Source organism: Gymnoscopelus microlampas (assembly GCF_963454915.1).
Source record: "Gymnoscopelus microlampas genome assembly, chromosome: 22".
In the NCBI taxonomy this organism is placed as follows: Eukaryota; Metazoa; Chordata; class Actinopteri; order Myctophiformes; family Myctophidae; genus Gymnoscopelus; species Gymnoscopelus microlampas.
In genome coordinates, this window is record NC_139959.1 from 9,408,566 (window position 1) to 9,424,373 (window position 15,808).

General features: G+C 41.3%; 1 protein-coding gene across 1 annotated transcript; it reads left to right on the forward strand.

Annotated features, from left to right (window-relative positions):
• The first annotated feature begins 2,737 nt into the window (after window positions 1–2,737).
• Window positions 2,738–3,447, forward strand: LOC311038924 (uncharacterized protein). Its single transcript, XM_084048557.1, has 3 exons — window positions 2,738–2,893; window positions 3,030–3,131; window positions 3,214–3,447. The coding sequence occupies exons 1-3, from the start codon at window positions 2,762–2,764 to the stop codon at window positions 3,334–3,336; spliced, it is 357 nt and encodes a 118-aa protein (XP_083904683.1). The 5' UTR covers window positions 2,738–2,761; the 3' UTR covers window positions 3,337–3,447.
• The last annotated feature ends 12,361 nt before the right edge of the window (window positions 3,448–15,808 follow it).

Sequence of the window (15,808 nt, forward strand, 5' to 3'; positions counted from 1 at the left end):
ACAGCCAATCCTAGCTTACATTTGGTCTGTTCTTTGATAAATGTGAAGGCTGAAACCGAACGTCATTTAAATAACACGCCCTTAAATATTATCGAAACGCCCCGATTTTACAACATGAACAACCAGGGACGTGCACACATAGACACTAGGTGGTGCTAGAGCACCTGCCGTTTGCCCTCTGGACAGCAATGTGCCCTTTTGAAAGTTCGTTTTTAAAGTGTTTTTTTTTTTTTTTAACAGTGTACAGTATGTGGCCCATGGTAACGTCGATCAATTCTGGATTAAAAGCTTCTAATATGCCCCAAATGCGCGTTATAAATGTCGTCAAAAACATCCCCACACGTGCCCCGCGGCACTCTCGTACGTGCCCTGCAGCCCCTCCCTTCCCTGCTCTCAACGTGAACGCGCAGCGCAGTGCAGAGCAGAGCAGGCAGCCACTCACTCAGGCAGAGTGAAGCCAAGCAACACAGTCAGTGTTCGTCCCCTGCGCGGGTTTTCTTTCACTTCTCTCTTTCATTCAGTTTTTGCACTGATTGACAGCCACCAGGTAACAAATACAACGAGTGTATTGTTTAATCCCCTAAAATCAGATGCCAAACTATAACTTCACTCTTCTTTTCTTCAATTTCTTGCATCCATTTAGTCTCGTTGTGCAGAAAGTCTCATTCAGCGCAGCTGTGCCTTAATTAGCGTTTTCCAGTGGTGGAAAAAGTACTCACAACATTTCTAGTAAAAGTAAAAGTATCAATACTGCAATGTAGAAATACTCAAAAAAGAATTTACTTGAGTAAAACTACAAAAGTATTGGTATCAAAATGTACTTAAAGTACCAAAGTTAAGTAACTTAAGTAAAAAAAAAAAGTGCTCATTATGCAGAATATCCCATTTCACAAGTTTTGAAATGTATAAAAATCTTTTGAAAATAGCAGATCTACAAGCTCCCAATGCGTCATTATGAGCTTGCAGATCTGCTATTTTCAAATGGCTGAAATGTATAGGGCTGAAGTGATGAAATGTATGTTTTGTAATAATAATCTACTAAATCTACAAAGTAAAGTTTTCAAATAATTGTAGTGGAGTAAAAGTAGAATATTTGCATCTGAGTTGTAGTGGAGACAGTAGAAGTAAGTGTATTGAAAATGGGAAATACTCAAGTAAAGTAAAAATGGCTCAAAAAAATGTTGATTTATATTGGTCAAACAGAACCGAATTAGACCCGAATTAGACCCGAATTAGACCGAGTTAGACCCGAATTAGACCGGAATTAGACCGAGTTAGACCCAAATTAGACCCGAAAAATTTTGCGCCCGCGCGCTTCGCGCGCGGGCGCGTGTTGTGGGCGCCACAGAAGGTGCCCTTTTTTTTCACTTGAGCACCTGCCCCTCTAAATGTCTGTGCACGCCCCTGTGAACAACCGGAATACAACCAAACAACGTATGGACCAAACGTATGTCTGTTTTCTTAAATGCCATCATGATTTGAGTGTGTGGGGATCTCATTTTAAATAAGCCATTGTGCTTTTATGAGCGATCCATTTTAGAGGACCTTGTATTGTGAATTGTACTTCCCTGTACTGTTTCCATGGCTTTTCTAAATAAAGTATTCAATTAATCAATCAATAAGCCCGCCTCGCTCCCTTTCATGTCTGCGTCCGACTACACACACACACCACCAAATGGTCTTAGCAAGATTTTGACTCAAATCTGCAAATGCATGATGTGAGGAAGCATATGTGATTTATGGGAGTGGGACTGACAATTTAAATTATTCAATAATGCAAACTGATTCATGCTTTTAACACAGTGATTATCCGAAAGAACAACATACCCAAGACAAACCAGGAAGGTAGCTGCTGTTTATTCTTCTATATTTGGTCTATGTTCAGTCACCCATGATATTGGTTACCATATTTGTCAGACGTGTAAGATCTACAATACAAAAAGGCACATTTCTTTTATATATACTTACCATATTAACTGAATTCTTTATCTCTGTTATGCACTTATCAAATTAAGCTGTGGCATGTGTGAATAATATAAACAAAGGTGAGCTCAAAATCTGCATTTATTTTTATAAACAGTTTACATATACAGTATATTTTTATATATTTTGTTAACATTAATATGCAGAGAAAATGAATCAAGACAAATAACTATCTGGTACTAATTATTAAAAATGTTTATTTCTGGTCTTAAGTGTTTTATAATGATTACCAATATGTTTGTAATACAGTATGGATGAGATGGACCAGCATTACAAGGAGAAACTAAATGAGGCAAGGTAAATATTCTTCCAAATATGTTCGTTTAAGCAACATAAATAAGTGTACTATGAATTCAAGATGTGACAATGACTTTACACCCTTACAATTAAATAATCATATGCTGAATACAGTTCAGTTAATTGCTGTCATCTATTTTAATTGCTGTCTAATTATTTTCTGAATTAAAAGTGCTATTAGATCACCTTGAACACAAAAAAACTAAACAATACAATCATTCATGAAATTATTGATCAAGGAGTTAAGCATTTCCACATAAAGACTTTTCCTCCCTCAGAACTGCACTGAAAGAACGTGAAAAAGAATTTGACTTATTCAAAAACAGGTAAGTAAAATTATTCAGAATAAAAGAGGAATAATATACGAAATTAACTACAAATGAAAAGGTTGTTATACAACATGAAAATCTTTTCTTTTTTAACCTTATGAAGAATGGCAGCCAATCTGAACAATGAATTAAAGACAGGAGATTGCGAGAGCATGGACCGTCCTGTTAGCAAGACTCGACTGACAGCCATGTATGAACAACTGAACTTCATCAAGTGGCCTAAAATCAGGGGTGATTTGAAAACAAAGAAGGAAAACAGAAAGCTGGCAGATAAATTGATTCGGGTACGTATACATGTGATGACTGAAAGTTGTGCTGTTACTGATACAGATGTATTATGTTCTGCAGTCTCCTTATTCAATTCTTAGCTTCATTTAATCCATGCATCCTCTAACACACAATGCTTTTATGATCATATAGGAAATGTTTGAGGCTTCGAGAAAGGATATGGATGAAAAGAAGAAGCAATTACAGGAAATGTTTGCATTCCACAAGTACAGCCTGTCACCATCACCCAAGGATGTATGATGACATGTTTTTTTTGTTTTAGATACCACATTTAATCTTTTACTTTTTGTAAATGTTCTATACCTTTTCTATACAGGTAACCGTGTACACAAAATTGGCTGCCCAAAATCTACAAATGGCTGTATATCACAGCAGCAAAGAAGATGTTGTTAAGGTATGGTTGATGTACATCAAAGTCCTGTGCACCACAAAAGTATAGAATACTGTACTGTACATGAAGCTTAGGTATAGAGGCTATTCAGGACTAGAGAGGAAACAATAGTGTAACGTGCATGTGTTAGGGTGGGCTGTGGTTTTATGGATCACTGAATGAAATGATTAGATTGTTTAATCTATACATAGAACCATTCAACATCTTAGTTTGTCAATTGTCCATATTGTCTCATAAAGGTTGCATTCCTGAAATACCAAGAGAGGGTCCCTACAATGACATTCAGAGATCTGGCTGCTGAATGCTACTGGTTGGGTTGTCTGATGGCTTTAAACAGTCCTCCACTACAGCCTGACTGGGAGAGTCTTATTCCTGGACCTGACGCTTGGAATATCTTCCCACCTGCTATTAAGCATGGAGACTGAGCCAATGGTAAAAATATATGTTTTTAAATGAGGGTCACTAAATAAATGGGATGAATTGATTCAATATTCAAGAGGTTTTATTTGTCACTGACTTATACAGGTACAAGCACCAAAATGTTGTTGGGACTTATCCTGTAGATTGCGCTACATGTAACACAAAATATATTAAAGCAAAAATAAATAAAATATATCAAAAGTGGTTAGGGTTATTAAAAATACATCTTTGTGGTGTATCTAATTTTGTGTAATCACTAAAACCTACAGGTTGTATTAATTATGTTGTTATTATGTAATGTGTCCAGGTATAGCTCAGTCGGTAGAGTAGGGCCACTCCATAGAGTTATAATATATCGGGCTACTCTCCTGTACTGCAAGGTTCTGGGTTTGATCCCAGGCACCGTCAACACCGTCAACAAGTACAGTAGTATGACTTGGCTAACTAAGTTGTGCGTTAAGTACTGGGACCTGATGTAACCTAGGTGTTGCCCTCCACCTCAGCTATTCATCTCAAAGGGGTGTAGCGCTTTGAAAAGGGGATAGACACACACTCTCAATCTTCACAATAAGCCACTCCAACTTATTATGTTACTATGCCCTGTTGAATGAGTGCTGAGCCCTGTAACATTCTTATAGAGACACAGGCAGTTACAGGCTTTATCACTTTATGTAATGTATAAATTACTATGAATACTCAAACATAATTCTTATTTGTCCTGTCATTTGACATTTCATGTGTTTCTATCTCTATTATTATGACTAGTTGTAACTGCAACTGTAACTTTTACACTTGTGATGAGACAATAAACTTAAAGTTCAGGTAGAAGTTGGAGTTGTTTTGTTTTAATTCAGTAGGTGTCACCTAGTATTGTGGTACTTAACTCGACTTTGTATCTGCATTCAGCTCTATTAGTAAGAATTGATTATTCTGTACAGTGTGTCTCTAGCAATTAACTGAATATGTATGTGTGTGTTTGTATGTGTTTTTTCTTTTCATAATTTGTGTTTATATCATGTTTATTAAAGGTAGTGTAAATTATTTTTTTAAATTTTATGTAAGGCTCATTGCTAAGATTGCATAAGAATCATTGCTAAATAGCACCAAATCAGGTGGACCTCTACAGTAGCCTACTTCACAGAGTTACAACAATCAGTTTATTGGCAATATGTTCACACAAACAGAATTCTAACACATACAATGGAAGTCTAGATTTTCTCATTGATATACAGTACATGCATTTTATAAGAATGAATATAACTTTAATTACTCTGCCCCATTTTATCCAGGGAACGCTCGGTACCAGTGGGCCGAATGTTCCGGAACACTCGGCCAGCTTGGTGAGAACAGTCGGCACTAGCGAGGCGGAACACTCAGCCCGCGAGGTCGAGGATTTGATCGGGGCAGAGTAGGTTAAACAAGCTAAAACGTTTGGTAACCCCTAGAATACAGTAGAGCAGGGGTCTGGGACCCCTAGGGGGTCCTCAGAGTTATTTGTTGAAGAGAGTATTGGGGGTTTATAAGTGGTCAAGTATCCGAAAATACACATGAATTTTCTGAGAATAAATGACATTGGCCGCGTTTCCCAAAGAGATCCTGCGTAGAGATGCTTCGCAGGTCCTACGACGGGTCTAACATGTGACGTCACAGGCTGCACAGTACCTTAGCAGGTACGTAGATTTCAGGTCACGCGTCGCCTACGCAGCTTGCGTAAGAGCCTCTACACAGCTGGGACTCGGCGAAACCTACGCTCTACCCTCATTAGTAGCAGGTGGTTGTGCCCACTACGTGCCATCTAAACTGGCTACGTGTGTGGTAAAAGTACATTCGGGAGACAGCATGCATGTAGCCTACTCCCCGCCTACTCCTGGGAGAGGCGTAGCCCTGAGTACTGTCCTACGCAGCAGTTTGTTACGAGCGCCCTGGGGCGCTCGTAACACCCATCGTAGCGAAATAGATCTATGAAAAGACCGACCACACACACACACACACACACACACACACACACACACACACACACACACACACACACACAATTTATATATATACATATATATATATATATATATATAACTATATAAATGGCGACCGACTTCCGCACCCTCGGTGGGGACACCCCACAGCTCTGTTATCGAATAAACAACGCACCGCCAGACCACATGTTGCCAACGGACTCGCCACGGCGGCCGCGCTGAATTTACGCGTCGCGTAGGGGACATCTCATTGCTCACTACACCTTTTCCACCGCGCAACATAATTAATTCTACTCACCAAATGTCGGACAAAACGGAAGGGGAGGCAGCTTCGTACCGTTTACCGTGCGCACGACCTAATCACCACAACAGCAGGCAGCCGGTGCGGGGTTTTTTCCTTTTTTTCCAAAATGTTTTTTTGGTCACCATTTTCTCCAGGAACCATTTCTGGTGTAACGCCACCGCCAGCATGCGCTGGGTTGCCAGGTTTGCACAGCCAGCGCCAGAAAGAATCAACCACCTACATCAAACAAACAACACCCATCCAAAGGGCCCCGCCCTCTTCTACGGGGGTCCCCACGCGCCCCTACACTTACAGGGGGTCCGGCCACCAGCGGGCTGACCGCGGACCCCCTACATAACTATTACATTCTCTCCCTACATGCCTCACTTACACCTCGCTGAAACTCGCGCCCGCCGCGCTTACAACACGCTCACCTGGCAACACCAACACCCCTCCCTCCACCCCCTCTTCCTCACCACCACGCCACTGCATACAGTCGCCACAACGTCCCTTCTCCACACACACACACTCACACACACACATGCTTCTACGCCGCCAACGCTCACCAACACGTCGCCAACGCGCAACAACAGTTCTGCATTGCTGCGTCTCTTCTCCACCACCACGCTCCATTCAGGTCACTACTATGTCTACACACGCTGCCTCTACTTCTTCCTGTACTTACAGCCACACTATCCGCTCCCCTGTGCACGTCGCCACGCTGTCTACTCTTTACCTCCCTCTTTGCCTCATAGCAAGTTAGCAACAGCCTCCACAGCACACACTGCTACCTCCCCCCCCGCCTGTTGCACGCCTAACACTCGCCTCCATCCCCAATATACATGCGGCCACGCTGGGCCCCGTGCGCGGCTGGGGTTGAGGGGGGCGTAGCCCCCCGAAACTCTAGTATATATATATATATATATATATATATATATATATATATATATATATATATATATATATATATATATATATATATATATATATATATAATTAATTACGGCCGGGCCGGTGCATAACGTGCCTACCCAAAAAAAACAGATATACAAGCTGTCAACGCACTGCGACGTGCCGTGTCGATAGCTTGCAGATCTGTTCTTTTGGGTAGGTCGAGCGGCTGCGGTGCTTTGTCCTCTATGCATGAACCCGAAGTTTACAAATTGTACTCTCACGGATGATCTGATCATCTAATAAAAATATTAAGCATATGCCAAGTTAACTAAAGGTATATACTGTAAATGATGCTGAGCTAAACATGTTTCCTTAATTTCGAAGTTTTATAGTTAAACGTTATGATGAAAGTCCCCCGTTCCTCTCACAAAGTGACAGCTGTTGCGCTCGCCATGTTTATGAATGGTTAAAACATCTTTTGAAAATAGCAGATCTACAAGCTTGTAGATCTGCTATTTTCAAAAGATTTTATGTATAGTAGACTTTGGAAATGGGACATTCTGGGATCGAACCCGAAGCTCCCACTCACCAGTCCGACGTGTTACCAGTCACGCCAATAAACCTGCCTGATAGCCAGGTCTATTGCACTATTGCACGCGACCTCTGGCTAATTTGACTGTGGGGGCTACACATAGAACCAGCGCAGCAGTTATATATATATATCCTACTATAATTCTAGTAACCTCTGTCTGTAGTGGTGAGTGAGTAGGTGAAGCTACCCGGTTCTCCTCAGTGGCTGGAGCAATTGCTCTGATTTTGCACACACACATTGACCATTACCATCTGAACTTAACTGTGAAGCCCGTTTTTCAATTTCATCAAATCTCAGCTTCTTATTAGCGTTAATGTGTGAAAGAATGTTGCCTCCCGGGTTGCCAGATCATGTGCGCATATCCCCCCACGGATGCGTCGACCGGGTATGGTCTAGTAGATATAGATATAGATATATATAGATATATATATATAGATATATATATATTCCTAAACTTTCTTTTAAAGTAAATTCCCCCATTGGTGCTAAAAGCTGTCAATCATGCAGGGAGACGCCCCCTCTATCCTCTGAACATTTTTGAATGGCAGCCATTGTTGCCTGTGTTCATTTAAGAGCATTGAAATGTCACCTTAAAATAAATTTTAATAAATTACAGAATGTACCTAAAAAAGTGTAAGTGTCCAATAAATATAAAGGTAATTTAGATAAAGGTCTTTAGATATATAGATATAATGTATATATTCGCAAAGGGTGTTTAAACTGCTGTGTAGTGTTATATTATACCTCTATGTGTGTAGTAGGACAGCACTACATAGTTTACGTTGGCTTTACGTAGGCTTCGTCCAGGAGTCCTTTACGTCCATGCTGTCTCACGAATGTAGTTTTAGCACAGACGTAACGGAACCTACGACGATGGTGTCTCCAGAAGCCAGTTTAGATGGCACGTTGGGCACACACAGCTGCTACCAACGAAGATAGTGCGGAGCGGGGTTTCTACTGCGCAGCTGCGTGGAGGCTCCTACGCAGCTTCTAGGCTACGCAGGAGCTGAAATTCGTTTGGGAAACGCGGCCATTGTCACAATGTAACACGTTGAGATTTGTTGGAGAGGGGAAAAAGGAGGGGGCCTAGTATTGGCCCCTGGGGGACACCGGTGGATGAAGTATTTAGGGGTTGAAGTGGTTCAACCAGTTAAGGGATGTACAGAGAATTCCACCTAGTTTACAAGTCTGTTCAGCAATATCTTGAGTGCCAAGAAGGCCAAGAAACATTTTTTAAATGATTTGACCAGAAATGGGAGGTTTGCATAACTTGTTGAACCACTTGTAGGACAATGGCTCTAAACGTTCTGCTGGTGGGGGCTCCTCACTAGCAGGTGAGTCAGTAGGATACAACAGCAGTGACAACACAAAAATGTGTGTGGGGAGGAAGCAATCGGCATAACAACAAAATTGCGGTGAAAAAGGGGTAAAAGGCATACAAAGACTTTGAAGGGCTAATATAACACATGATGTATTTATATTTGTCATTCCTGAGGGTTATAGTTCATTGATTATAGTCCACTCAGTGTAATTTAGTCATTGAAAGGGCCAATATAACTCATTAACAATGATTTTTTTCCACCTGCCAAAAAGTAATTGCAGCTTCTACCTGTTGATTGAAAGCTTGTTTCTGCCTCAAAATGACTTGATTTCATTCTAAAGGGTTATATGTTAAACATTATAGTTCACACAATTGCACAATAGCAATTGTAATACCTGGTTGACCGGGTACAAAAAAAATACAAAAGTACAAAAAAATATAATTCTTTGATATGTGGTGGTGACTATGAATAGGTCTATCAAAAAATAATGTCACCACTAGTTTGATTATGTATTCTGATGTATCAAGATACTTTCATGCAACAATAAAGTACAAAATGTATGAAAAGAGGTTGCCTTTGACAAAGTTGATATTTGACAACTGACTATGATGAATTGATTATGACGGACTAACAGTTTATGGCACAATGTTGCTTTATCTGTATTTCTTTGTTGGCAATGGTGGGGCATGGACATAATCCACATAGCATTGTGGTTGTAATGTTTGTCAGGTGTTACATTACCATACTTATGATTTTCAGTTGCCTGACGTTCACTCACATATAGTGACTAATTTGCTTGCACCAGTGACTCATTTGAAAACCACCAATATCTGGCCAAACGCCGGGTAAAAAACAGATATCAGAGAAATTCTGCGGAAGATTTGAGGGAAAGTGAAAGGCAGTATAGCCTATGATACGATCAGGGAGAGAAAGTTTCAACCACAATGGCGAGACCTCTGGGAATTGGCTTGCGTATGATACAAATTAGGTTTTTTCATGAAATCTTGTGTAGATCAATGCCAACATTCAGATAAGTAGCCTAAGTTAGAGAAAAGATAACGTATACTCACTAAGGTTATGTAAAGAAGTGTATGATCATGAATTGCTGTGGTAGGCTACAATGTTGAAATGCAGATCTAGCTAAAAGCTAAAAAGGCTGTCACAAATGCATGCATTGTGAGTTAACTTTCACTATGAATTGAGTACATGGGGACCCTATTTGAAACAAGTCATTAGGCTTTCAAGGGCTTTTCAATCCTATTTAGCTTGTATTTAAACTGTACTTTCATGTGCTTTTTTCTGCAAATGTCTAAATAAAGTATTCAATCAATCAGTTTGTAGATAGATCGGCGCGAGTGACACCATCGTATACTTCGTAATGCAATATTGTACTGTATGGTCAGTTATGGGTTAAAGGGATATTTCACTTTCAAAAAAACTTTTGGTGATTTTATCATCTACTCAAGCCTTTGTGAGCCCCCAGACAGTTTTTAAGTTGCTCGATTCAGTATTTAGATATGTGATATTAATTTTATCAGACACGCCCCCTTCCTATACAAACCCATTGTAACTTCAAACTCCATTTTAACCATGTTAGATTCATCAAAAACACCCGTCCTTGGTTCTGGTGACTCACCCTGCCCTCCTAATGCGTGAGGGGGCCGTGTTTTTCCGAGATATTTTTTCATCTATTTTATTCTATTTTTTAATTGTATTTTATTTTTATTTTTTTCCAAAAAAAATATTAAAAATAAATGAAAAAAGTAATTGAAAAAACACGGCCCCCTCGCGTATTAGGGGGGCGGTATGAGTCACCAGAACCAAGGACGGGTGTTTTTGATGAATCTAACATGTTAAAAATGGAGTTTGAAGTTACAATGGGTTTGTATAGGAAGGGGGCGTGTCTGATAAAATGAATATCACTTATCTAAATACTGAATCGAGCAACTTAAAAACTGTCTGGGGGCTCACAAAGGCTTGAGTAGATGATAAAATCACCCAAAAATGTTTTGAAAGTGAAATATCCCTTTAAGTGTGTTGCTCAGGGACACTTTGACACTTAAGCCCCATTTCACGAAAAGAGGTCAAAAATGTTAATAACTAAAGGCTGGAATGCCTTTCCAAAGGTCTTGAGAACTGCAGGCTCTGTTGACATTTTTAACAAATGACATGACCTGCCTGGTGAAACATGTTCAACAACTCTTTTGAACATGTGGTGTAGTAAGTATGTACATATTATTTGTATATAGCGCTTCTCACAGAGAACTCAGTGCTTTACATAGGCTATGTAACCTAGTGTGTAACCTAGTGTGGCAAGGAATTTACAGATTTACAGATTAGATAAATGAGACTGAGGCATGAGTTTCGCCCAAATACATGAATTTATTTAACATAAAGAACACAGAAAACTGTTAAACACTTAACTGGAGTGTGGGAAAGGCAACAGAGACTGAAAGGTTCTGTCACCTTTAGCCATTACTGATTCAGTGCTACTGGACGTGTAAGACGTCCAGGGGGGGGGGGGGGGGGGGGCTTACTGAAAAAGGCTGTATCTCGGCTCCTAAGCACGTGGTTTTTTTTTTTTTACAATGAATTTTGGCTCTGGCACTCTGGCCAAACTGCCAGAAATAAGTCAGCCACTGAATGAGTTAACCTGTTTTTTGACATTGTTTCGTCTGGAACTTCAGTTTTCTGCTTAACTTTTTTCTTTTTTTTTCATTTGGTAAGAATGTTGTTGTTAAAAATGTCCAGTACCTGAAGCTCTCAAGACCTCTCAGGGGGGGATATGATGATTTGAAAATGTTCTGCCCCATTCACTTCTTCTTTAACTTCTTACTGAAAAAGGCTGTATCTCGGCTCCTAAGCACCTTTTTTTTTTTTACAATGAATTTTGGCTCTGGCACTCTGGCCAAACTGCCAGAAATAAGTCAGGCACTGAATGAGTTAACCTGTTTTTTGACATTGTTTCGTCTGGAACTTCAGTTTTCGGCTTAACCTTTTTTCTTTTTTTTTCATTTGGTAAGAATGTTGTTGTTAAAAATGTCCAGTGCCTGAAGCTCTCAAGACCTGTGGAAGGGCATTCCAGAGTCTGGGAGCTACAAACTGAAAGGTTCTGTCACCTTTAGTAATTAACCTTCTTGTTTTTGATCTTTTTTTCGTCCGGAACTGCAGTTTTCAGATTCGCCCAGCTGAATGCTCCCCACAGAGGAGTGCGGAGGGGGGAGCAGTTAGGGTGTAGTTAGTAGTTAGGGTGTAGGCATGTGTCTTACCGTAGGACACTTTGAACCTGGGACAAGCGGCTTCTCAGGCGGGCACTCTAACCATTCAGCTATGGGCGCCCAACCTGGTACGAGGAATCATAGATATATATAAAGGCTAGATGACTCACCCGCGCTGCTGGCCAATGTAGTACGACGTTGCCACATGGCGGCCATCTTGCGACGGTCATTCATAACATTATGTCTATGGTGCATGTACTTTGAAATAACCATAGCGTGCTCAATTTTCATCCGATTTTCAAACGGTTTGGTGTGTTGTAAACACCAAAGATGTAGTTATGATACTGCATACTTAATGTTATTTAAAAAAAAAAACATGATTATAATTATGAGTATGTAGTATCATAACTACATCTTTGGTGTTTACAACACACCAAACCGTTTGAAAATCGGATGAAAATTGAGCACGCTATGGTTAACGTCCCCCTTGACACAAATGTTAAGGGAGACGACCAGTTGTCTGCCGAGCATAAGTCCTGCAACGACATCCCTTTGTAATGGGCCCACGATGCAGACACACTCCGAGTAGAATGAGCTCTCAGTCCCACCCGGACAGCAGTGCCACTACTCCCATATGCCAACCGAATCTCTTCCACAATCCATCTGGACAGGGTCGGTTTAGCCACCGCCGTCCTACGGCCCCGGCCGTAGGAGACGAAAAGCTGAGGCGACACACGGCCAGCCACCGTCATCTGACAGTAGAGCGTCAAGGCCCTCACTGGGCAGAGACAATGCAACCGTTTATCCTCTGCTGAGGCAAACGGTGGAGGAAGAAAAGCCCCTAGCTCCACAGGAGCTCTGGCGACCACGCCGGTCTTGGACACATATGCCAGATTGGGTTTTAACAAAACCCTCTGGCCATCATCCGAGAACCGCATGCAATCCTCACTCACAGAGAGCGCTTGCATGTCCCCGACACGTTTCGCCGTACAGAGGGCTAAAAGGAGCACCGTTTTGAGACTGACAATCCTCAGACATGCAGTCTCCAAGGGCTCAAAGGGGGGCCGGCACAGTGCTGCTAGCACCAAGGCCAGGTCCCATTTAGGAAACAAAGGTCTGTTCACTGGCTTAGCCCACTTGGCGCCGTTCATGAAACGATGCACCAGTGGGTGCTTGCCTACCGACTCGCCATTGAAACCTTCATGGCACGCGGAGATGGCCGCCAGGTACACCTTTATCGTGGAGAAAGCCAAATCCTGATCTAATCTGTCCTGCAGATAAGTCAGAATGCTCACCACTGAAGCCTGGGAAGCCTCCACTTGAGGAGAGTGCTCCAGGCACCAGGACATGGTCCACCTGATGTCATACTGACTTCTGGACATAGCCCTAGCCCCTTGGATAGTGGCCACCACTGCAGGGGGAAGGCCTAGTGAGGTTAGACTCAACCTTTCACGGGGTAAACCCACAGGTCGAGGTCCTACAGTGGAGAACTGAGGGAAAACATTCTCTCTCTCTCTCTCTCTCTCTCTCTCTCTCTCTCTCTCTCTCTCTCTCTCTCTCTCTCTCTCGAAACCACTTATTGCTGCTTGCAGCTATATTTACGGGGACAGAGCTCTGCTCTGTACACGTATTGTTATTGGCAGTATTCTGTCACTTCTTCTTCTTCTTCTTCTTCTTCTTCTTCTGCCACTTTTCGCAGTTCTGGCTGAACCGCGCTGTCGATTTTTACGAAACTCGGCCATATGGTAGATGGTCATGAAAAACGATCAAAAAATAATTCTCACAATCTTTCGTCCAAAGGTGGCGCTATAGCACTCAATTGAAAATGCCAACTTTGACCAGGTACAACTCATGCCCTGTTTGACCTACAGCCATGAAACTTGGATACACATATGCGTCTCCTCATGCTGAACAACTTTCACACTCTGACTTTTGACCTCTGACCTTTAGATCTCCCACCATTTTGAATTATATGAAAAACAGTCATTGGCTCCTAACTTCTGCATTTTTTCACTTATGGAAAATCCGTTGGAAATTTTTGTAGAAAGTGGTCCAAAGTTCAAGTGTGAAACGTTTCGTGCAGATTGCTCAAAAATCCCAGGAGGAGATAGATTTTAACTATTACAGTTTTATGAAAATTATTCATCTGTGCCTAAAACATACATGCAGACTCACATTTCTTTGAAACTTTGCAGAAATGTACAGGGTCATTCCAAATATCACTGAAACCAATCTTACTCCAATTGGCCAAAAGGGGGCGCTATAGCAATTTTTTGAAAAGGCAGACTTTAAACAGGCATAAGTCATGCCTCGTTTGGCCGAAAGTCGTGAAACTTGCTTACACATGTGCCTTGACTCATGAGGAACACACGTATCGATTTGACCATTAAGCTCCGCCCTTAGATTTTCCGCAATTTTGAGCAGTTTGAAAAATACTTGTTTTTGCCAGTTCTGGCTTAACCGTGCATACGCTTTTTACGAAACTCGGCCATATGGTAGATGCTCATGAAAAACTACCAAGAAATAATTCTCACACTCATTCGTCAAAGGGTGGCGCTATAGCACTCAATTGAAAGTGCCAACTTTGAACAGGTACAACTCATGCCCTGTTTGACCTACAACCATGAAACTTCGATACACACATGCGTCTCTTCATGCCCGACAACTTTCGTGGTCTGACTTTTGACCTCTGACCTTTAGATCGCCCACCATTTTGAATTATATGAAAAACAGTCATTGGCTCCTAACTTCTGCATTTTTTCACTTATGGAAAATCCGTTGGAAATTTTTGTAGGCAGTGGTCCAAAGTTCATGTGTAAAATGTTTCGTGCAGATTGCTCAAAAATCCCAGGAGGAGATAGATTTTAACTATTACAGTTTTATGAAAATTATTCATCTGTGCCTAAAACATACATGCAGACTCACATTTCTTTGAAACTTGGCAGAAATGTACAGGGTCATTCCAAATATCACTGAAACCAATCTCACTCCAATTGGCCAAAAGGGGGCGCTATAGCAATTTTTTGAAAAGGCAGACTTTAAACAGGCATAAGTCATGCCTCGTTTGGCAGAAAGTCGTGAAACTTGCTTACACATGTGCCTTGACTCATGAGGAACACATCTATCGCTTTGACCAGTAAGCTCCGCCCTTAGATTGTCCGCAATTTTGAGCAGTTTGAAAAACACTTAAACCCAGGATTTTTCAGCTATTTGCGTGAAACTGTATCATCTGTGTGATCTCCTTTTTCACAGTTACTTATCTGTTGGGCCAATGGCGTCTCCCTTAAATGAAGGCCTCACAATCTCAGGGTCGCCAGTTCAAGCCTCACTTGATGCAGACTTAATTTAAATTGAATTGCAAACAACATGACTGTATCATTGAATACATGTGCAACTGTTAAAGGTAATGATGAAATGCTTCTTGGAGAGAGTATGTTTTTGCAATGTATGACAAACTTCATTGTGAAAATAACCGATCTACAATCTCAAAACTTTTCAGATAGCAACATGTTTCTGAGCTTGTAGATCGGCTGCTTTCACTGGTTCACTTTTATCTTCAACAGATGACCTCAGCCTGGACAAAGCTATAGCCCTATAGGTAGTGTCTCAGCCTGTGAATCCAAAGGTCGAGAGTTTGATTCCTGTCAATGGCAATAGGTTGAGATGTCAATGGGTGAGGTTTTTCACCTGGGATTGCCCCCCTGCGTCCTATATATGACCACCTCAGCTGGGTTGGGCTGAAAAGAATATTCGCCTGTTGGAATCATTTGCTTTGTCTCAATTTCAATCTATTCTCTTTCCATGTCTTATTGTGCTAT

What these genes read in the sequence shown, in the direction of transcription:
- LOC311038924 (XM_084048557.1), top strand. Translation starts at nt 2,762, where the DNA reads ATGGACCGTCCTGTTAGCAAGACTCGACTGACAGCCATGTATGAACAA. An exon ending in TGGCAGATAAATTGATTCGG is followed by an intron (nt 2,894 to 3,029) that starts GTACGTATACAT and finishes ATGATCATATAG; the next exon opens with GAAATGTTTGAGGCTTCGAG. An exon ending in TGTCACCATCACCCAAGGAT is followed by an intron (nt 3,132 to 3,213) that starts GTATGATGACAT and finishes TTTTCTATACAG; the next exon opens with GTAACCGTGTACACAAAATT.